We start from the raw sequence: 24,220 nt of genomic DNA on the forward strand, positions 1-24,220 counted from the left end.
GGCCAAGATTTATGAAGAAAGATTATTTCTTTGCAAAATTTTATAAGAAAACACTTTTTGTTCAAAATTTTTGGACTTTTTCATTTAAATAGCAAAAAAAACAAATCCCACTGGTGAATAAATACCACCAAAATAAAGTTTTATCTGTCTTAAAAAACCTAAAAAAATTCATATGGGTACAGTGTTGCATGACCGTGCAATTGTCATTCAAAATGTGATAGCACTGAAAGCTGAAAATTGGCCTGGACAGGAAGGGGGTGAAAGTGTCCGGACTGGAAGTGGTTAATTCATAAAATCCATCTAATTAAAAAAAAAAAACTCAAAACATTGTTTCAAATGATAAGCTGTTACAATTACAAATTTCTAAACTTTTCCCTGCATATGAATTGGCAACTAATTTACAGTTCAGAACATGACATAATGAAGAATTGTGTCTGTGCCCATCCCTTCACTTGACAGAGGGTTGTAAGAAGACAAGGAGTGGCCATGCTCACAGATCCTATCTTACTTAGGTATTTGTGTTTATTTTTGAATCTTCCATATGTCTTTGCTATCAGAATCATTTGGGTCTGCTCAATAAAGTGTATCTGAATTGTACCTAAACCTTAGGGATGCATATATTCAATGGAGAAGATGGGACTTTCAGGGTGCATGAACATGAATACCAAACATATTAAAAAGTTTTATAAAATGTTTGTTTCAGATTTTTTTTTTTTTTTTTAAATATCAAAAGGAAAAAATACAGAAACATAAAAACAATTTCAGTACTAAGGGATATACTTAGTGGAGTACTTAGGGATGCATGTGAAGCAAATCATAAACTTGTCAATATGCTCAGAACAATGTCAGTCCGGCAAGTGTATGGCTTTCCTGAATTTTACTGTTCATTTCACACTATAACCAAAAGCTTCAGTGACCAGTAGTTTGGGATGGGGCCCACTGTAGCTGTAGGAACAGAGGTTTCCATTTGCATATTAGGGCAACATGGGCCTCAGGGCTTTTTAGATCTCTACAAGGTAGATGGCAATATGTGCAGGTCACACCCGTGCATGCATGCAGGTCACACCCGTGCATGCATGCATGCATGCACGTCACACCCGTGCATGTATGCATGCATGCATGAGAGTTCATTCATCTGGGCATTGCTGATATTTATACACTGTGTATAGGGCATACAGGGCAGGTAATTGAACTTTACTGCAGGGGAAACATAGTATGTCTCTTCTGCATTAAATTCCTGCCTGCTTGCCAAATGTTTTTCTTCCTACCTAAAGCTCCACTTTAATGTAGGTAGTTTTTTTATAATGTCTGTTGTGTGTTGCGATTCTTAATCCTAAATTTCTAAGCTGTATGAATGTGGCCCTTGTGTATTAAAATTGTAGAAAAGAAAAATTGTTGTGTTTTCAACAGCAAGAGTGTGCTTTAATATTCTGCTCTGGAAACATTTTTGGATAGAAGCACCATGTTTCTGTCCTATACCTTTTCACTGGTTTCCTTTTTCTCTAGAGATGTCCAGTCCTACTATGTGTTTGTAACCTCTTGGATGATGAAAATGGAATCTATTTTGTCAAAAGAACAGAAAACCGAAAAATTTGCAGAAGACCTGACTAGCAGATGTAATATATTTGTACAGGTATGCTTTTTAAGGTCAGAATTTGTATCTTTTTTTGATTGATGAAAATGTCCATTTACACTTTCTTCCTTATGAATATTGTGATGCAATTGTAATATTACTACTAAATGGAAAAGACACAGTTTTTTCAGGATTTACTCATATTTAACCCAAACATTCCCTTCTCCCTGGTATATCATGTCCCAACATTATTATAACTTTTTTTTTTATTCTATCTTGTTCTTTTTGTGAGAGCTTTTTATGTACGTATAACCATAATAAGAAGTATCTAACATGGGATTGTTATAACAACTGTGCAAGAGTTTGCAGCCTGAGTAGTTGACAAGCGGAAGCGATATGTTGCCTCTTTAGTCTCTTTAATCCTCAGTAGTCAGCAATGTCCCTGTGACATCACCAGGCTTCTAAAATTCGTGCTGGGGTAGCCCCTGGGAACAATTTGACATAGGCACACCCCCAGAACTACATTTTCCTACAGCCCATTTCCCTATACACAGTGTGTAGCAGGCTGTTGGAAATCAAGGCGTTGTTAGCATTGTATTGCTGGGAAAGACAGTATGCATTTGGAGGTTGATTTTGGGGTGGTGGGCAGGAAGTAGGAGGGGTTCTGTAGTTCAGCTGACAAGACTGATCATGCTCGTTTGGATTTTAGAGCAGCAGAGGCACCAGGTTAAGCCGGCCATACACAAGATGAATTCCGACAGAGTTTTCTTTCAAAAATCTCTTCTAAGCATTTTTGTTTGAATGTCACACCATTAGTGGGTCACAGAAATGGGCGATTTCCGTGTGAACATCCGAATTTGAGTGATCGGACATGTTTGGAAATTTTTTGAAAAACAAACGAATTTCGAATCAATGATGGAAGAATCGGGCAAGAGATGTAATTGAAAAAAGAAATAAGCCTGAGCTGTGACCTGAATAGAAAAGAAAATACTCGGCCATGAAAATTCTTTTCTGTTGCAACTCGAAGTGAAACTGAAGGCTTGGTTGGTTGAATTTCGAAATCAATGGTGGCACCGTCAGATTACAAAACGCACAAAATGTCCGATTTTTTTTAAAGAAAATGTGTTTGGAATTTGACCCATGTATGGCCTGTATTAGCCCAAACAGGAAAGTTAGCACACTGGATTTCTAGCAAAAACACAAGGATTTTTCTGTCCTTTTTTTTTTTTTTTTTTTTTTTTTTTTTTTTTTTTTTTTTTTTTTTTTGCTTGTATTGCGGAAGCATACTAAAGGTTTATTTTGCCTTGACATACACTTTAAATTGGTTCTTAAATTCTTATTGAATTTGTTGTGAATGAATACCTTCTGGCCTCATCCACATGGGTGGCCAATAAATAAGGGAATGAGCTGCTCAGGGTTGTACATATGCCATGACCATGATGCTTTACTTTGCAGTCACAGCAAAAAACTATATATCCTCTGCATGACCCATTTGAGTGAATGGGGGCATGCCGCTATCATCCTGCAACTATGTGTAATGCACAGGAGGAGGCAACGTATTGCCTCCCAGTTGTCTGTCAACTACTGCTGTCAATTTGAACGAGTTCTCAGGCTGCAAACTCTGGAACGGTTGTTACAAGATAATATTCGTCATATGTTTGGGTCAAGCACTTGTTAAATGACGATATTTAACTTGTCTTTTTTTTATCCAGGGATTTCTTTATGCTTGTGGCCTTAGCAACATCATCAAAACCACAATGAATCTGTACATGTCTATGCAGAAGCCAATGACCAAAACCTCTTTGAAAGCATTGTGCAGGCTTGTAGAGCTTCTCAAGGTACTGTTTGAGTTAGTGTGAAATAAAACATACTTGAACATCAGGCTTAATGTGTACTCTTAGTAGAGATGAGTGTATTGATCTACTTACTGGGTGGATTTGGTGAACCTGACATCCTGTCGTCAAATCATGGTTCTCCTGAATATGAGCACATACACCCTGTTCCAAATTATTATGCAAATGATATTTTTCTCATTTACCTAAATAATTGATGTAAATAACAGTCAGCATAATTCTCATGTTATCAACTATTAGGAGTACAATTCAAATTATATTGAACAAACCTCCTAATGATAACAGTATTTTTGTTAAACATAAAAAACTTCCAATGCACTGTTCCAAATTATTACACACAGTAAGTTTCCAAACACTTTATAGGTTGTAAAGAACTGAAAATTGTCATTTGTTGTGTTTGCAGCATATTTACTGAAATCAAAAGCTATTTCAATCAAACTTTTAACAACATTTTAACTTTTTAAACATTTTAACAGGTCACGTTACATTGTAACATAGGACCCCTTTATTTGATAGCAGCTTCACAAGTCTTGCATCCATTGAACCTGTGAGTTTTTGGACAGTTTCTGCTTGAATTTGTTTGCAATATGTCAGAATAGCCTCCCAGAGCTGCTGTTTGGATGTAAACTGCCTCCCACCCTCATAGATCTTTTGCTTGAGAATGCTCCAAAGGTTCTCAATAGGATTGAGGTCAGGGGAGGATGGAGGCCACACCATGACTCTCTCCTTTTATCCCCATAGCAACCATTGTTGCAGAGGTATTCTTTGCAGCATGAGATGGTGCATTGTCATGCATGAAGATGATTTTATTACGGAAAGCATAGTTCTTCCTTCTGTACCAGGGAAGAAAGTGGTCAGTCATAAACTCCACATACTTTGCAGAGGTCATCTTTACACCTTCGGGGACTTTAAAGAGGCCGACCAGCTCTGTTCCCATGATTTCGGCCCAACACATGACTCCACCACCGCCTTGCTGACATCGCAGCCTTGTTGGAACAGGGTGGCCGTCCACCAACCATCCACTGCTCCATCCATCTGGACCATCCAGGGTTGCACGGCACTCATCAGTGAACAGGACTGTTTTAAAATTAGTCTTCATGTATTTTTCTGCCCAGTGCAGCAGTTTCTGCTTGTGAGCATTGGTTAGTGGTGGCCGAATAGAAGGTTTATGCACAGTTGCAAGACTCTGGAGGACTCTTACACCTTAATGTCCTTGGGACTCCAGGGGCATCAGCAGCTTCAAATATCTGTTTGCTGCTATGTAATGGTATTTTAGCAGCTGCTCTCTTGATCCGATGCATGGATCTGGCAGAAATATTCCTCAGTGTGCCTTTATCTGCACAAACCCGTCTGTGCTCTGAATCAGCCACAAATCTCTTAATGGGTGCGATGATCACGCTTAAGTTTTCGTGAAATATCTAATGTTTTCATACCTCATCCAAGGCATTGAACTATTGCACTCTTTTCAGCAGCAGAGAGATCCTTTTTCTTCCCCATATTGCTTGAAAATGGTGCTCTGCTTAATAATGTGGAACACCCTCCTTTAGTAGTTTTTCCTTAAATTGGGCTCCCCTGCCAATCTAATTATCACAGGTGTCCGAGATTGTTTTCAGTGATCAAAAGAGCCCTGACACACAATGCCATCCATGAGTTAGGGCTCGTTCACACTTGACTGTTTTACCAACGCTTGCCAAAAGCCCCTATAGCGTTTGGCAAGCGTTGGTCCGACGTTTGCGGAGCGGTTTTTAACGCTCGGCAAACGCTCTGCAAACGCATGTGCGCTTTAGCGGCGGTTGCTAGGCGTTTGCTGAGCGTTAAAAACGCCCCACTAACGCCTAGAATGAAGTTTGAATGGTGTTACTGCTCCGCAAACACCCCGCATCCATCAATTGCGTATTTCCAGAAATATGTACTCGAGTAGTTTGGAAAACGAATTTGCTGTGATCAGATTTTCCCAGTTTTCCTATCACTAATCCTAAGAATAGAACAAAATATCTATACATATCCTGTCTATCAATCTATCCTTGATTCCTTGTAACTTGATAAATACAGTTATGCATATGTGATTTTGTATGGGTCAATTTTTTTTTTTTCTTTTTATTATTATTTGGTAATTTTCACATACCTTTGCATGTGAAATCCAGCGAACTTCTGTTCTCTGATCTTTCCTACTAAGAAGTCAAAAGCGACGTGAAATGTCACTTTCAGGTTTGGCTGTCACTTTCTCTGGGGAAGAAGATAATGTAGTGCGATCTGCAGTCCATTAGCTTCAGTAGAGGTTAGGTGAGACATCAGAGAACCTTTCACCAAACAAATAAATAAAATGACATAGGGGACTTTTTTATTCCCTATGTGATGAAAAATAATGCATAGAATGCATGAAGATAGAAAAAAACCTTGTGCCTTTAAAACCACTTTAACTAAACTAAGAGCTGTAGAGGGTGTAAAAGCATTGTCTATAAAAAATGTAGGTTACCAAAATTTGCCGCTTTTTCACATGCACATACAATTTTTAGACTTAACATGTGGGGTTTTTATTTACTTGACACAATATATAGTGTTTTAGAGGTTATAAGTAATCATGAGGCCTAAAATGAATTTTTTTAAATGTGCAAAAAGATCAAAAATGGCCCTGGCAAAGAAAGGGTTAACGGCTAAGTCCCTCTTTTGCAAAAAAATAAAAATAAATGCACATATATTTGCAGCAAAAAAAAAGTGCATTTATTTTTTGCAAATGAGCCTGCAAAGCATTGCACCCATGATGAGTGGCTTGCAGGTGCTACACACAGTCTCCTGCAGACTCTTGTTCCATGTGAATGGACTACGTGTACAGTAATCACCGCACTTCAACTGAGAATTACAAGTCTGTCTGCTGTGGTAGTAGATTGGACTTGTAGCCTATTCATTCACAGATCTCTGTGAGTGAGTAATGTGTCTGTGTGGAACAGAGCCCTGCATAGGTGTGCAAAATTCAAAGGTGACAATTGTTGTGGAGGAGACGAGCCCCTGCACACTGTTTTGAGGTTGGGGAGGTCTGCTTGGCACTCTGAATATGGGTGTAACATGGCCTAAAAGGTGGAATTAGCCTTTAAGTAGGAACATTCCTTGTATTTTTTTTAAATCTTTTGAAAACGTAGATGTATAAAATAGAAAACAAAATATATGTACAGTGACAAAAGTTATACACTGTATATACACATTTTATTTGAATTTACCTATATTTTTTTCTTACCACCAGGCAATTGAGCACACCTTCCACAGAAGGAGCATGGTTGTGGCAGATTCCGTAACGCATATCACTCAGTATCTGCAACATCAAGCATTGAATGCTATTGCAGTTGCAAAGGTAACATCATTCCTAGGGATATTGTGGTATCTGTGGTTAACCGCGTTTATAAGCGTTTGCGTTTAGGAGCGTTTTTTAACTGTTCCATATCCAGATGCTGTCCAGAGCCTTTTTTTCATCATCAGAAATGCATGCAAAGTGGTTTCCATGTATTCAAATGGACCCAGTACACCAGTGCAGTCAGTTCCAGGTTTCGTGAGAAGGAAAAAATGGTAGCACGTGCTGCACTATGCTCATGATGGGATCCATAGTGAATACAACCAGAAAAGACAGGTCATCTCAACACAGACTGCTCTCTCTATTCCTCTAAAAATGCCTGAAATAGTTAATTTTTTACAATTTTCAGTGCATTCTGGGCATTTGGGAGGGTCTCCTGAGGTTATCTTTTAAAAAAGCTTCCAAACGCGGTATGCAAACGCAGGTAAAGTAACGTTTTTTAAATTACATTTTCCAGCAGTCAGTTTCCATCGTTCAGAAGAGTTTTCTAAACTCCCCGTGTACATGAGCCCTTACACTGCTTCTTTGATGTGATTTGGGGAGCAGGGGGGTCACTATGGCTGAAAATAAAGACTGTAATGGCAAATAACACATTTGTTCTAATTTTGGTGCATTGAGCCATAAATTGATGTAGTGTTTTTGTTGTGTATTTAGAAGCGGGTCATTTCAGACAAGAAGTACAGTGAACAGCGATTGGACGTTCTTTCTGCTCTGGTACTGGCAGAGAATACACTAAATGGACCGAGCACAAGACAGCGAAGACTTGTGGTGTCACTAGCACTAAGTGTTGGGACACAGATGGTAAGTGCAGATAGCGTGTAAAAACACAGGCCTGTGGAATCCTTTCATTTTAAAATCTATATGGCTTTCTGCTTTATTGCTTGCATTTGTTAGTCTTTGTATGCATGCGAAATGTTAACCTGTAGCTATAGTGATGTTATTTTGTATTTTTGTAAATTTTATTTATTTTTTTTTTATTTGGTACATGCCTAGCCTGTTTACTGTGTTTATGCTCTCATTTTTTTGTCCTGAAGAATGCTTTTCTTGCATTACATTTGGGGAAATGAAAGCAATACTTAAGCTGTGTTATCAGTCACATGATAAAGTACCTTGTCTGTACTGTTTGTATGTATGCCATGTGTATCTGTATGCAGCTTTTTAGTTCTATGGAGACCTTAGGGTAGCCCATAAAGTAATATTAAAGAATGCCTCTATCTCCTGTGAGACTGGAAAGTGGAAGAGCAGTGCTGCAGCCGGAGACCGCACTGCTTCAGTGAAAGGATTCAAGAAATCGTTAAGGGGTAGGCTGTGGGTGGGGAGTTGAGTTAATGGGACATTTGTTACCTTAATGCAGAGAATGCATTAGGTAAAGAAGTTTACTCTTTAGAACCACTTTAATAAATCAAGATGGAAGGGTGGGGGATGGAAAAGTCTCTACACTGATATGTATCCAAAAAATAATTTCGGTTTGGCTGCCAAACGCCAGCTGAAATTTACATTCTACTAGTTGGTTCAAATGTTTTCATATGTCATGCATATGACGCCAATGTCACTTTCGATCAAGTCAGTGTGACAGCCTAGGAGTTAGCATTTTCAGGAGAGATCAGAAATGGCAGCCTTCCGTGCTTCTATTGTTACAGGTTTAAGCACTGCCAGACATAATGGGGAACCAACCCATTGTATCCTGCTGAAGAGGGAAAAATAGTTTTGAACTGAAGAGTATTTACATTGAAAAGCTTTCTCTGTTTTTTTTGATTTGCAAAGCAGTCTTCCCCTTTTAATTTCTTTGCAATTAGACCATTAGGACTTTTATTCTATTCAGGTAATTTAACCGACTTCCATAATATTTTACAGAAAACTTTTAAGGATGAAGAGCTTTTGCCTCTGCAGCTTGTTATGAAGAAATTAGACCTCATAAGTGAATTACGGGAAAGGTAAAGATTATGGACTAATACTCCTGATATGAGCGGATATGTGTTTGGCCCAAAACAGTCTTTAGGCTCCATTCACAGAGCTGGAACACAAGGATAAGTATCTTTATTTTAGCCCAGTGGCTGCAGTTTTCAAATCTCACTGGACTCTGTGGAACAAAATGACCCTTTATCCAGCTAAGATTTTTTGACATGAAGTTAGGTCATGTTTTCTGTTTGTAACAAATGTTAAATTGGTTTAATGCTTTAGTGGAGGTAATTTGTCTTCTATGTTTGACCATATTGTTTTAATGAACAGAGTGCGAGCTCAGTGTGACTGCTGTTTTCTGTACTGGCATCGAGCAGTTTTTCCTATCTACCTGGACGACGTATATGAAAATGCTGTTGATGCCTCTAGAATACATGTGAGTAAAGTTTACCCTAAATACTTAATATTTGTCTCATATCAAATATTAATAACTGAAGTAGAATCTAGTTTTCATGATTTCCATTGAGAGAGATTAATGCAATTCATTTGATGCATTTTCTGTGCAACTTTTGATGCAGAGTTTATTAGACAGCTCTGCTCCAAATGAGGCCTTCCAGGGCTTTTCTAATGGCTAAGATTTTTAGATATAATCCAAAAACAACTGTGTCCGTTAGGGATGGTTGAAAACACCCCTTTTGGCTGTCGGCCAAAATGAAGAAAAGTACCTATACAGGTGCCGAAAAAACCCCATCCCACGCCACCGGCCGCTGCCGCCACCGCCACACTGGCCATCGCTCAATAGTTCAGCCTTACCTGAGAAGCCATCGATCCCAGCGCTGGGCATAGAGATAAGTAATGGAAAGATGGCTGCAACACACCTCTATGCCTTTGGAGGACCGGAACGATGTCACTTCCCTTTCCGGCCATTTTTGTTTTGTTTTTTTTTCATCAAAAGATCAATGCTTTTTTTTTTTTTTTTTTTTTTTTTTTTAAATCCAATGCTTTACATTGTAGAGGAGAGATGTGGGGACAGTGCAAAAAAAAAAAAAACAAGCTAAAAAATATTAAATACATTGTTAAAATAAAGTTTAAAGTGCCCCCATCCCCTCGTGCTCACACATAGTGGTGAACACATACGTAGACCATGCCCACATATGTAAACGGTGTTCAAAGCACACACGTGAGGTATCGCCATGAATGTTGGGGCAAGAGCAATAATTCACGCACTAGACCTCCTGTGTAACTTTACACTGCTAACCTGTAGACATTTTTAAAACCTCACCCATGGAGATTTTTAAGTACCGCAGTTTCACGCCATTCCACGAGCGTGCACAATTTTAAAGCGTGACATGTTGGGTATCTATTTACTCGCCGTAATATCCTTTTTCATATGTTACAAAAAAATTGGGGTATATATTGTTTTTTTTTTTGTTTTTTTTAATCAAAGTATTTTTTCACAAAAAAATATATATTCATTTTCAAAAACTGAGCATTTCGGTTTTCAGCACCAGAATTTTCATTTCAGTGCACCACTAGTGTCAGTTACTGAATCTGTGTAATTAATTGATCTCATATAGCAGACACCCAGAAGGATTTACTGTCTTTTGTCTTTCCTGCTTAAGATTATCCCTTACATATAAACCCTGAAATAACTAGCCTCAGGTGATACACATAGATTAATTAAATCCTAAATAAGTTGTACCTATTTATCTGCAGCGCTCTCTTCTCTCCAGCCTCCTAAAGCACATGTTTTACTCGGCATCTCTGAGCTATAGCAAGGTGGGGGTGAGGATTTGATCTTGCACACTGCAGAGCAGGGAGCAGAATGTAATCTGAGACCTGGGTGGAGGGAAAGGGCACACATTCTACAAAGTCTCATAGGGAAACATGCAAAGCTGAGGCTGTTAGTCACTTGTTGTGTGCTGGAGGGGGAAGACGCCCTTCCTCTCCAATCTATGGTATCAAACGTGTCTAAAGTGACTCATGTTAAAAGAGAGAGAGCAGGTAGGAACCACCATATGCGCTTTAGCTTGAGGCTAGCGCACACTATAGAGGGATATGCTTTGTTCATTTTCAGTGGTTTACAACCACTTTAAAGTTTATGATCAGGGTGCAATAATGCTATATGTGCCTGCTGCCTCCATAGACAAAAGTTAAATGGGAAGGATGAGTGACCATACTCAGTTTCTGTTATATATCAATATGTTTTACCTTCCAAGCAGGTCCATCTGAAAAACTGAAAGGTGGACCTGCTCAGAATGCCTGTGGGAAATGGGCCTAAGTGTACCACTTAGCTCTCTTAATGTGAACTTAAATTATGAAAAGTCTGGAACAAGTTAGCTAGTAATCAGAGAGAAGAAATTCATCTTGTATCTTGTTTTTCTAGGCCTCCATACCTGTCACTGTCATGCTTAGGGGAGCTCTAGCCTTTCTATTTATTGCGGGGAATTTATCAAAACTGGAGCAACCACAATCTGTAGGAGTTGTGCATAGCAACTGTTCAGCTTCTATCTTTTATTTTCAAAGCTTAACTGAACAAAGCTGAAGATAGACGCAGATTGCTTGTCATGCACAGCTGCATCAGATTCTGTCTGTTCTAAGTTTGATACATTCTCCTCATTGTATTTTATAACTAGAAAATCTACAATTTCTGGGGAAATTGTGTAAAGTGTTCTTGCCGCAACCTTTACCAAGTAATGATGACATGTAAGCAGTGCACATTGCAAGCCTGACAGAGGGAGAAATGCATTTCAGCTTGTATTTACCATCTCACAGTCCAGCCTGTGTGACTCAGCTGTGTGTGAGTCATGTTTGGTTGCTATAGCAACTCACTCTGTCAGGAATGTCATTAGCTGTGCTCTAAACACGCTTTTTAAACTTGGCAAGTTCACTGGCGATTGCCATCTTCAAATGCTTGTAGTTTTAAAAGTATAAATGCTACCGTGAAAAGGTTTATATTGTGACAATCACAAGCAAAAGACCTAAATTTTGATGTATAGTATGTCTCTGAAAGATAAAAAATGAAGGCACAGTCGGAGTTTAAAAACGTTCCTTAAAATGTCTGGTGTCTAGAGTGGAGTTTCAATGAAAGTCAATGGGAGGGGTGATGTGCAAACAAATGGTCATATTCTGAAAACTATCAGGAGTATGTCCTAGCCGTGAACATTTTTAGTGACAGCAGGGTTAGCTGAACATTTGATATAAGATATGTGTAGGTGGGCTTGAAAATGAAAGAGTGATGGCAGTTTACAAATCATGTTCTGATTTTTCTGATTTTTCCTTTGCACACTCTAGCTGTGCTGTTTTGCTCAATGCATTCCTATGGGAAAATTTCGCCACAAAAACCGCGATATTTCTTGAACGATTCGGCGAAACGTTCCACAAAGTAATAGCAATCCGATCGGGAACAATCCGCACGTTTTGATATATTACTTGTCTTTGTAGTGTAAAAACTGTGGGAGGAGTTAGCGTGGCAAATTTGCTATAAGAATAAGAACTAGAAAATCTACAATTTCTGGGGAAATTGTGTGAAGTGTTCTTGCCTCCACCAGTAGTCTACAACTGGAGTGGGCGGAGTAACTGGGCGGAGTAGCTTTTGTCACTCTGCTGCCTGCTCACACACCTGGGTTCCTATGGCAACTCACTCTACAGGAGAGGCATGGTTATAAACAAACTGCTCCAACTTGCTCACTTCACTGGCGGTTGCCATATTCAAACGGTTGTCGTTTTGAAACTATAAATCCTACAGCGAAGAGCTTTATATTGTGAGAATCACAAGAACCAGACCTACATTTTGATGCATGGTATGTCTCTGAAATATGAAAAATGAAGGCACAGTCGCAGTTTAAAAATTTCCCTTCAAATTTCAGGTGTCTAGAGTGGAGTTTCAATGAATGTCAATGGGCGGCGTGAGTTGCAAACAAATGGTCATATTGTGAAAACTATCAGAACTATGGCTTAGCCGTGGACATTGTTAGTGACAGCAGGGATAGCTGAACGTTTTGATATAAGATATGTGTAGGTGGGCTTGAAAATGAGGGAGTGATGGCAGTTTACAAATCATGTTCTGATTTTTCAGCTCACACTCTAGCTTTTGTCAGCTCCCACTCTAGTTGCGCCATTCATTCCTATGGGACCAATTTCACCACAAAAACAGCAATGTTTCGTGAACCATTCGGCGAAACGTTCCACAAAGTGATAGCCCACCAATCGGGAACAATCCGCACGTTTCGGTATATTACTGTCTATGTAGTGTAAGAACTGTGGGAGGAGTTAGGGTGGCTATAATAATAAGAATCTATATGTGAGATAACAGGGAGGGGTCTGCAATGCAGGAACACCTAAAAAAGAGAGGCAGGGAACAACGCTCAACTTCCAAGTGTTCTGGAATGGGGCTCAGAGAAGTCTGTATTGCCCTCAGTGTCACTGAACTTCTCTGTGACATCCTCTTTGTCAGTATCATTGAACTTCCCCAGAGAGATCCTCATTGTCCGTATCACTGAACTCCCCCTGAGAGATCCTTATGTATCACTCCTGTCAGTAATCACTGAACTTCTTTCAGAGAGATCCTCACATCAGTATCAATGAACTTCCCCTCAGAGGAATCTTCACATCAGTGTCACTGATTCGGCCCCAGAGAGATCCTTCACCTGGTGTCCATTGAGCTTTCCCAACCTCTCCATCTGCTCAGTAAGCTTCGAGTCTTTTTAAACCGTCCGAACTACCAAAATATCAACCTATGGAGAGTCAAATTTGAATTTAACATTAAAATCTTTCTTTTGGCTTGTATGTTCACTTCCAAATATTTTTGGCTCTATAAACCATCTAAAAACACAAATAATTCAGATTTGATCAATCCTGAGGTGGCAAAACCCATTTCCCAGAATCCTTTGCAAAGATATGCAAATGAGCAGGTTCAGCCAGTAACATTCAAATCATACCTGTGCTGATAACTGTCACCAGTGTACCTATGAGAGCTCTCAACTGACTTTTCATGCCATAGCTGGACACAGGAGCAGGACCACGGCAACCGCCTGTAAAATGACAGCTTTCTTAACTACAAAGGTTGGGAGGGGGAGGGGGGATTCTGCTTTAACCATTTGCCACCCGCCCTATGGCCGAATGGCAGGCGGGAAATGTCATCAGCGTTCCAGGTGGACACCACACAGCGTCCTCCCGCACATGCGCAGATTGCGCTCCTGCAGAGCGGCGCGATCTGTCACCGGCCGTGTACCTCGGACACAGCCAATGACAGATCTGAGTACCGCCCCCCGTTGCCGGTACCATGTGACCTGCTGTGACCAATCACAGCAGGTCACATGACAGTTGTATACAATGGATGGCTTCATTCATACCATCCATTGTATACTACTGCCTAGCTGTGAATGGTCACAGCAGGTCACATGCACATGTCATGTGATTAGCTGTGGCCAAATCACAGCTAAGCACCAAAAAAAAAAAAAAACCTGAATGAATCGATGTCATTCAGGTAAATGCTTGCTTATAGCAAAGTAATTCTTTGCTATAAGCAAATTGCGGAAAAAAAAAAAAAAAAATACTGATCACTTCCCCAAAGTAGTACAATGTTACTATGGTAACATTGTACTACTTTGGTCATAGTGAAATATGAAAAACAAATCTTAAAAAAAAAAAAAAATAAATAAAAAATAAAAAAATTAAAAAAAATAATAAAAAATAAAAAAATATATAATTTACTGTCACCACTCATTGTCCCTGATCTCCGCCATGCCAGTTATATGATGACGCTGTACTGCACTGGTGACAATATGTAAAAAAAAAAAAAAAATAGTGAAACTAATTTTTTAAATTTTTTAATTTTCCAAAAAATGACAAAAAAAATACAACTTCAAAAAACTCGCCATTCCTCTTATGAAGTACGTCGGACTGTCTACTCTGCACAAAGGGGTCATTTGGGGGATATCTGTACCGTCCTGACATTTTGGGGATATCTGTACCGTCCTGACATTTGGGGGATATCTGTACCGTCCTGACATTTGGGGGATATCTGTACCGTCCTGACATTTGGGGGATATCTGTACCGTCCTGACATTTGGGGGGATATCTGTACCGTCCTGACATTTGGGGGGATACCTGTACCGTCCTGACATTTGGAGGGATACCTGTACCGTCCTGACATTTGGAGGGATATCTGTACCGTCCTGACATTTGGGGGGATATCTGTACCGTCCTGACATTTGGGGGGATATCTGTACCGTCCTGACATTTGGGGGGATATCTGTACCGTCCTGACATTTGGGGGATATCTGTACCGTCCTGACATTTGGGGGATATCTACCGTCCTGACATTTGGGGGATATCTGTACTGTCCTGACATTTGGGGGATATCTGTACCGTCCTGACATTTGGGGGATATCTGTACCGTCCTGACATTTGGGGGATATCTGTACCGTTCTGACATTTGGGGGATATCTGTACCGCCCTGACATTTGGGGGATATCTGTACCGTTCTGACATTTGGGGGATATCTGTACCGTTCTGCCATTTGGGGGATATCTGTACCGTTCTGCCATTTGGGGGATATCTGTCCTGCCATTTGGGGGGTATCTGTCCTGCCATTTGGGGGGTATCTGTCCTGCCATTTGGGGGGTATCTGTCCTGTCATTTGGGGGGTATCTGTCCTGTTCTGACATTTTGGGGATATCTGTCCTGTCCTGACATTTGGGGGATATCTGTCCTGTCCTGACATTTGGGGGATATCTGTCCTGTCCTGACATTTGGGGGATATCTGTCCTGTCCTGACATTTGGGGGATATCTGTACCGTCCTGACATTTGGGGGATATCTGTACCGTCCTGACATTTGGGGGGAAAGTGGGCGGAGTAACTGTTGTGTGGTTGGAGTGGGCGGAGTAACTGTTGTGTGGTTGGAGTGGGCGGAGTAACTGTTGTGTGGTTGGAGTGGGCGGAGTAACTGTTGTGTGGTTGGAGTGGGCGGAGTAACTGTTGTGTGGTTGGAGTGGGCGCAGTAACTGTTGTGTAGTTGGAGTGGGCGGAGTAACTGTTGTATGGTTGGAGTGGGCGGAGTAACTGTTGTGTGGTTGGAGTGGGTGGAGTAACTGAAAAGGTTGGAGTGGGCGGAGTAACTGTGTGGAGTGGGCGCAGTGAGTAAAGATAGTAAACATGACACTAACCAATTGATTGATCAAATTTAAAAAGTGCCCATGGCAAGCTTGATAGAGTGAGAAATGCATTTCAACTTTTATTTTTCAGCTCACACTCTAGCTTTGGTCACTCTGCTTCCTGCTCACACACCTGGGTTCCTATGGCAACTCACTCTACAGCAAGGGCAGAGAAGAGTGGTTAAAAACAAACTACTCCAACTTGCTCACTTCACTGGCGGTTGCCATCTTCAAACGGTTGTAGTTTAAAAATTATAAATCCTACAATGAAGAGCTTTATATTGTGAGAATCACAAGACCCACACCTACATTTTGATGCATAGTATGTCTCTGAAATATTAAAAATGAAGGCACAGTCGCACTTTAGAAATTGCCCTTCAAATTTGAGGTGGCTAGAGTGGAATTTCAATGAATGTCAATGGGCGGCGTGAGTTGCAAACAAATGGTCATATTGTAAAAACTATCAGGAGTATGGCTTAGCTGTGGACATTTTTAGTGGCAGCAGGGATAGCTGAACATTTTGATATAAGATTTGTGTAGGTGGGCTTGAAAATGAAGGAGTGATGGCAGTTTACAAATCATGTCCTGATTTTTCAGCTCACACTCTAGCTTTTGTCAGCTCCCACTCTAGTTTGGAACATTCCGCCATTCATTCCTATGGGACCAATTTCACCACAAAAACCGCGATATTTCATGAACCATTCGGCGAAACATTCCACAAAGTAATAGCAATCCGATCGGGAACAATCCGCACTTTTCCGTATATTACGGTCTTTGTAGTGTAAAAACTGTGGGAGGAGTTAGGGTGGTAAATTTGCTATAAGAATAAGAACTAGAAAATCTACAATTTCTGGGGAAATTGTGTAAAGTGTTCTTGCCGCAACCTTTACCAAGTAATGATGACATGTAAGCAGTCCACATTGCAAGCCTGACAGAGGGATAAATGGATTTGAGCTTGTATTTAGCATCTCACAGTCCAGCCTGTGTGACTCAGCTGCGTGTGAGTCATGTTTGGTTGCTATAGCAACTCACTCTGTCAGGAATGTTATTAGCTCAGGTCTAAACATGCTTTTTAAACTTGGCAAGTTCACTGGCGATTGCCATCTTCAAACGCTTGTAGTTTTAAAAGTATAAATGCTACCGTGAAAAGGTTTATATTGTGACAATCACAAGAAAAATACCTACAGTTTGATGTATAGTATGTCTCTGAAAGATAAAAAATGAAGGCACAGTCGCAGTTTAAAAACGTTCCTTAAAATGTCTGGTGTCTAGAGTGGAGTTTCAATGAAAGTCAATGGGAGGGGTGATGTGCAAACAAATGGTCATATTCTGAAAACTATCAAGAGTATGTCCTAGCCGTGAACATTTTTAGTGACAGCAGGGTTAGCTGAACGTTTTGATATAAGATATGTGTAGGTGGGCTTGAAAATGAAAGAGTGATGGCAGTTTACAAATCATGTTCTGATTTTTCTGATTTTTCCTTTGCACACTCTAGCTGTGCTGTGCTGCTCAATGCATTCCTATGGGAAAATTTCACCACAAAAACCGCGATATTTCTTGAACGATTCGGCGAAACGTTCCACAAAGTAATAGCAATCCGATCGGGAACAATCCGCACGTTTTGATATATTACTTGTCTTTGTAGTGTAAAAACTGTGGGAGGAGTTAGCGTGGCAAATTTGCTATAAGAATAAGAACTAGAAAATCTACAATTTCTGGGGAAATTGTGTGAAGTGTTCTTGCCTCCACCAGTAGTCTACAACTGGAGTGGGCGGAGTAACTGGGCGGAGTAGCTTTTGTCACTCTGCTGCCTGCTCACACACCTGGGTTCCTATGGCAACTCACTCTACAGGAGAGGCATGGTTATAAACAAACTGCTCCAACTTGCTCACTTCACTGGCGGTTGCCATATTCAAACGGTTGTCGTTTTGAAACTATAAATCCTACAGCGAAGAGCTTTATATTGTGAGAATCACAAGAACCAGACCTACATTTTGATGCATGGTATGTCTCTGAAATATGAAAAATGAAGGCACAGTCGCAGATAACAATAAGGCTACGTTCACACTAGCCTTGTGTGCAGGCGGCAGAGAGGCGTTTCGGAAGCGTTTTTACCGCTTCTCAAACGCCTCTGCCAACTCTGCACATTACAGCACATGGTGCTGTTCTAACGGGAGCGTTTGCGTCGCGGCAAAACGGACGCCTCTGGTCGAGTCAGGAGGCTTTGAAGCCTCCTATTCTCGTCTATGGTGCCGCTCCGCAAACCCCCGGCCGGCGTTTGCGGTGCGGTTGCGACGCGGTTGCGGGGCGTTTGCGGAGCGGTAACACCACTCAAACTGCATTATAGGCGTTTGTGGGGCGTTATTAACGCTCGGCAAACGCCTAGCAACCGCCGCTAAACCGCGCATGCGGCGTTTGCGGAGCGTTTGCCGAGCGTTAAAAACGCTCAGCAAACGCCGGACCAACGCTTGCCAAACGCTATAGGGGCGTTTGGCAAGCGTTGGCAAAACAGCCAAGTGTGAACGAGCCCTTAGTGTTCCTTGCTATGCAAGAACACTTAATAAAAAGAATGTAACTTGGGGAATGACATCAATCCAGGCTGCCCTGGAACTCCCAAAATAGTCAGTAGCAGAGTTAGGCAATATCACAGCAACGCTTTCCTCTGGTGTTCCCAAGATACGTCAGGGACAAGTAAGGCATTCCGCCTATTAGACTGCATACAAATTGTATTGATGCCTTAGGATGGAGCTGCCACTAATTAATCTACTAATTTTTATTTCATATAGTATATGTTCAGTGCATTGTGGAGCTGTGTCCCTGCAATGATGCATGCCAGACACTTGGAGTCCCATGAAGTGTTGCTAAACAGTTATGAAAAGGAAATAATGGATGTTTTAAATGAGGTAAGAGCAACTTGTCTCAAAACAGTTGTTCTGTGTTGGCTTTGAATACACTTTTTATTTTTAAAGAGGTTATTCTGCTGAGATTCTCTTCTGTACAGCTGCTGCTGGGTCCCGCATCATGTTCATCTGTTACATCGTCCGGCTATTCCAGGTTCTTATACAGCCTACCATTAACGTGCCACTAGGCCTGCCCCCCCTTCTCCATTGGTGAATGGAATGACGTGTGGGGCTCTTGGTGCCTCCTGAGATATGCATGTCAGATATCCCAGGAGGTGCTGGGGGCACAGACATCATTGGCCTAGGCCAGGGGTCCTCAAACTGTGGCCCACCGAGGACATTTATCTGGTCCGCTGGGTGTTTTGTAACATCCGGCACACACAGGAGATACAAAATTCACTGCCTCACCGGCCCCACCCCTCACCCTCCAACCAAGCCATCGTTATGGAGATGACACGATGGGCGGGGCTCGCACAGTTCCCAGCATGCCGCAGCGGAAACATGAGTTCCCCTATGACAGGGGTCCTTAAACTACGCCCCGCCATATGCGGCCCGCCGAGGACATTTATCCGGCCCACCGCGTGTTTTGTAATATCCGGCACACACAGGAGATACAAAATTCACTGCCTCACCGGCCCCACTCCTCACCCTCCAACCAAGCTGTCATTATGGAGATGACACGATGAGCCGGACTCGCACAGTTCCCAGCATGCCGCAGCGGCAAGTTGAGTTCCCCTATGAAGATGTATGTCCCTGACGCATCTGTGCATGTCACGGTTTTCGGATCGCCGATCAACAACCATAGCACAGAGCTGTCACAGTTAACCCTTTTCTGCTGCACTGCTGATTACACTTACACACGCCGCTCATCCCGCGGATCACTAGTCGCCGATGCTCCAGCAAGATGGATCAAAGATGCATGTTGGGGAGCATCATGGATCGGAGAGAGGACAGTTACATGGGGGAGGGCCGTGACATGGGGAAGACACTGGCATGTGGGGGGCTAGTGACATGTGCTGAGGACAGTGACGTGTGGGGGTCAGTGACATGGGGGGGCTGTGACATGCGGAGGACAATGACGTGGGGGGCCAGTGACGTGTGGGGGTCAGTGACATGGGGAAGACACTGACATGTGGGGGAGGTTCAGTGACATGGGGGTGCCATAACGTGAACAAAACTGCGGGTGTCATTAACTTTTTTTTTTAAACTATAGTCCGGCCCTCCAACTGTCTGCGGGCAGTGAACTGGCCCCCTGTTTAAAAAGTTTGAGGACCCCTGGCCTAGGCGAATGATGGCAGGCTGAAACTAAATTGAAAAAGAGTAAACAAAAAACAAAATACAATAAATTTGAAACTGAGAGTGGACGGGATGCAAAGGAGCCATATCTTTGGAAGGGGTGAAGATCTGTTTTAATGTCAGTAATTTACTGTTGGACTGCTGTCCCCCCTTCATTGCTGCTTCCTGTCTATCATTTTTATCTGTTTCTTGGGGTTTATTGTATTTTTTGACACAATCAAAGGAGCAATTTTGATGGTCACTAAATCTGTTTAACTTGTAGTCATAAAACTTGTACCATGACTCAATTTCTTTTGTTTGCATCACTTGTAATATATAAAATCTATGATTCATCATCACTTGGGAATGAATCATTTTAAAATTTTTATGTTGTAATCGTAGAGTTAACACCAACACCTCAATTTCACCTTTTTCTCACTTTTAGCATTTATTAGACAAACTGTGTAAAGAAATAGAGAAGGATCTCCGCTTGTCAGTCCACACACACCTGCAGCTAGATGAAAGAAATCCTTTTAAAACTGGGATGAAGGATTTGGCCCATTTCTTCTCCCTGACTCCACTTCGTTTCTTCGACAGGTTCATTGACATTAAAGGTAAAGCCAATTTATCCTTCTTTTAGGAACACGTAGGCATCAAGTACCCTAAGCAGCTGCCTGATCTTGTCATTTTTATCCACTTGTAGCCATAGCTAGAGTTATTAACAAAATTCTTGTCAGAATGTAGTATTCTCATTAGGGACACAACACTACTAATATAAAAGTCCAGTAGAAGACAGCTTGATTTTGTTATATGCAGAACAAGCGTTCCTGGAACTTTAAAAGCTTAAAAGAGTTTAAAGATTCACCATATGCTGCGTGCTGACATTTTGTCAGTGCTAGTTGTTTGGCAAGGCTATCAGAATCAAGAATATACGTAAATCCTGCAGTTCACATAAATGTCTCTACCACTAAGACACCTGATCCCTAAAGAGAGCAGTTAACACTTAAAAGAGAAGTTTTTGGGGTTTTTTTAAGCATACTTACCTAGGTGGATGTAGCATCAATCTAATGCTGCATCTGTCCACTTCTGGCTCGAAGGGTTAGAACTGAGCAATCAAACACTGCTGATCACTTAGTTCTCCTTGCAGCTCCCTGTCTGCTCAACCCCCCCCCCATGCTGGAGTGCTGGGCTGTGGAGGGGGATCATGCTCTCAGCGATTTGCTGAGAGGCTGAGCCAGGTGCTGGTCCAGACTTCTGGGTGGATCCCGGTTTGAATCTTTCCCCAGCCTGGGAGACGTACAGGGGAGACATTGGGGTCTTTTAGACCCTAAATGTCTAACAAAAGAGAACTTGTCACCAAAAATCATCACATAGGGGACTTTTTGTCCGCTATGTGATTAAAAAAAAAAAAAAAAAATTTAATTTTTAAAAAATGGAAGTTGCACCATAGCATATAACCGCCCCCCACCCTCACATATGTACGCACGAACAAACGTAAAAGCACGCACTGGGGGCGCCTACACATAAAAACGACGATTGCAATACACGTGACATATCACCACGCATGCCAGAGCGAGAGCAATAATTCTAGCACCAGACCTCCTACCTAACGCTAAACTGATGACTTATAAGGATCTTTAAAAGCGTCACCTATAGAAAATATAGGGTTGTAAAGTTTGTTGCCGTTTCACAAGCACACACAAATGTAAGGTCTCACATGTTGGATATCTATTTACTCGATGCAACCTCGTCTTTTATATTTTACAAACAAATTGGATAATTTATTACTTTTTGTGCCCTAAAATAAACTTAAGTGTATTTTTTACTGAAATTTTGCGTTTCCTAGACCTTTATGATAATATCATGTGACATAAAAATTTGGAACATTCGCTATTTTATTCTCTAGGGTCTCTGCTTTTGGAAAATATATAATGTTTGGGAGTTTTGTGTAATCTTCAGTTATTAAATTATTTTTTAAACTTGCAAAAACCACAAAAATGGCTCTAGCAACAAAAGGGATATAATATAAGTCCAACACGCCTCTCTCCTAACTAGCAGCCAATCAGTGCTCGTTAGACTGCAAGGTCTCCCCGCCCTGCTAGTCCCCGGGTGCAGTGCTGGAGACAGGCAGGCAGGGGTGGAGATAAAGGTTTAATATTTTTAACATTGCGCTGGATAATTCGTCATAAAGCCCTTTTTGTTTTTAAAAGCCTCAGACATTCCATAAAGCACCTCCGATTTAAATACGGTTTTAGTTAAATTGTATTTATTTTGATCAGGACAAGTAGATTGTCATGAGGGACAAGTTGATTGGGGCACCGATTTAGTCCCTGGACAAGTAGTTTTTTAAAAAATTTCCACACCCCTGTACTAACATAATCACATGTAAGTAATATGTTTTATAGGCTTCTCTTCTGGACACTGCAAATGTGACCTATTTTCTATAGGTCAGATCTCCATAAAGTGTTTATAACAGTTACAGTACGTTTACAAATATATTGTTGTGTTTTTTGTTTTTTTTTTTCTAGCTTACGTTACACATTATTTGGATAAAACTTTCTATAACCTGACAACTGTAGCACTCCATGATTGGGCCACTTATAGCGAGATGAGAAACTTGGCGACCCAACGCTATGGTTTAACGATGACTGAGCCTCATTTGCCAAGCCAGACATTAGAGCAGGTATTCTTTGTTGAATCCATGGTTATATGTTGTCGTGTTAGTATTCATTTAGTATAAGTATTTAGTAGTATTCTGCTACAGTGTTTTAGTTGTTTGATCACTTATGGATTGCATTATCAGTTGTATAAGAGAAAGTGCATGGTACAACTGTTCTGTAATAGCTAGAATGAGCAAGACCCTCCTAAACCTCTTACATTGAATTGTATTGTAACTGAACTGTTTTCCTTACAGTAAAGTGCAGAGCAAATTGTTGGCCCTATATAAATCCTGTATAATAATAATATGTTTTATTCATAGCAGGTTCCCTGGCTGTCAGTCTTCTCAAAATCTGAATCTATCTAGTTACAGCAGCTGGTACTGTTACTGACTTGTTCTGCCTTTCATTTCAGGGCCTAGATGTTCTGGAAATCATGAGGAACATTCATGTCTTTGTGTCTCGCTATTTGTACAACCTCAATAACCAGGTGTGTTTTGATTATTATATGCTTTATCATTCGAACTTTCCGGTAAAATTTACATGGATGTAATTAATCTACTGGGAACATTCAAAATGTTTAGTAGTTTTCACTACTCTCCAATTATTGATGTTTTCTTGCGAATGCCTTAAAATGAACCAGCCAGGAATGAACATTTTGCAATCCTAACTCCTTTCCGCCACTGCCTTTTAAGCGAATTAAAATACTGGGAGGCGGGTATTCAGATCATGTTATCGCTGTGGTTGGTTGTCACACTGGTCGACTGAGCGAAAGCTCCCGATTGCAAATATGTATCAGGGGCTTTCTGTGAAAACTTTGTTACTGTGCTGGGATTGCACAGTCAGCACAGTAAACTGTTTATATATAGATGCACATACACATGTGGTTGGCAGAAGAGGTTAACCACTTGCTCTCCAGAGGATTTACCCCCCTTCCTGGCCAGGCCATTTTTTGCGAAATGGCGCTGCGTTACTACAATTGACAATTGCGCAGTTATGCAATGCTGCACCCAAATTGAAATTTATGTCCTTTTTTTTTTTTCCCCCCACAAATAGAGCTTTCTTTCGGAGGTATTTGATCAACTGTGCGTTTTTTTTTTTTTGTTTTTTTTTATTTTTTTTTTATTTTGCGCTATAAAGAAAAAACGACAATTTTTGAAAAAAAAAAATAACAGTATTTTTAACTTTTTGCTATAAAACATGTCCAGTAAAAAAAAAAAAAAAAAATAATAAAATTTCGTCATAAATTTAGGCCAAAATGTATTCTGCTACATGTCTTTGCTAAAAAAAAAAAATCTCAATACGTCTAAATTAATTGGTTTATATGAAAGTTATAGCATCTACAAATGTCAGTATATATACTGGAATTTTAAAAAAATAAATATATTTTATACTAGTAACGGCGGCTATCAGTGACTTATAGCGGGACTGCAAGATTGCGGCAGGCATTCTGACACTGGGAGGGAACTGAGTAAATGCCATTGACATCCCAATGACACTAATACAGTGACACTGGGCAGGAAGGGGTTAACATCTGGGGTGATCAAAGTGTTCACTGTGCG

At 40.8% G+C, this 24,220-nt stretch overlaps 1 protein-coding gene across 1 annotated transcript in view; it reads left to right on the forward strand.

The window, feature by feature from the left end:
• The window catches only part of WASHC4 (WASH complex subunit 4), a 115,213-nt gene that overhangs the window by 62,026 nt on the left and 28,967 nt on the right, over window positions 1-24,220 (forward strand). Inside the window, exons 14-23 of the mRNA XM_089651845.1 lie at window positions 1,507-1,633; window positions 3,286-3,411; window positions 6,665-6,772; window positions 7,424-7,570; window positions 8,624-8,703; window positions 8,999-9,104; window positions 18,613-18,729; window positions 20,447-20,615; window positions 22,530-22,684; window positions 23,074-23,148. Of these exons, the coding sequence (XP_089507971.1) occupies window positions 1,507-1,633; window positions 3,286-3,411; window positions 6,665-6,772; window positions 7,424-7,570; window positions 8,624-8,703; window positions 8,999-9,104; window positions 18,613-18,729; window positions 20,447-20,615; window positions 22,530-22,684; window positions 23,074-23,148 (1,210 nt within the window). The remainder of the gene's footprint in view (window positions 1-1,506; window positions 1,634-3,285; window positions 3,412-6,664; window positions 6,773-7,423; window positions 7,571-8,623; window positions 8,704-8,998; window positions 9,105-18,612; window positions 18,730-20,446; window positions 20,616-22,529; window positions 22,685-23,073; window positions 23,149-24,220) is intronic.

The sequence above is a fragment of the Staurois parvus genome, unplaced genomic scaffold (assembly GCF_062004578.1).
Source record: "Staurois parvus isolate SC_StPar_1 unplaced genomic scaffold, SC_StPar_1.0 ptg000025l, whole genome shotgun sequence".
In the NCBI taxonomy this organism is placed as follows: domain Eukaryota; kingdom Metazoa; phylum Chordata; class Amphibia; order Anura; family Ranidae; genus Staurois; species Staurois parvus.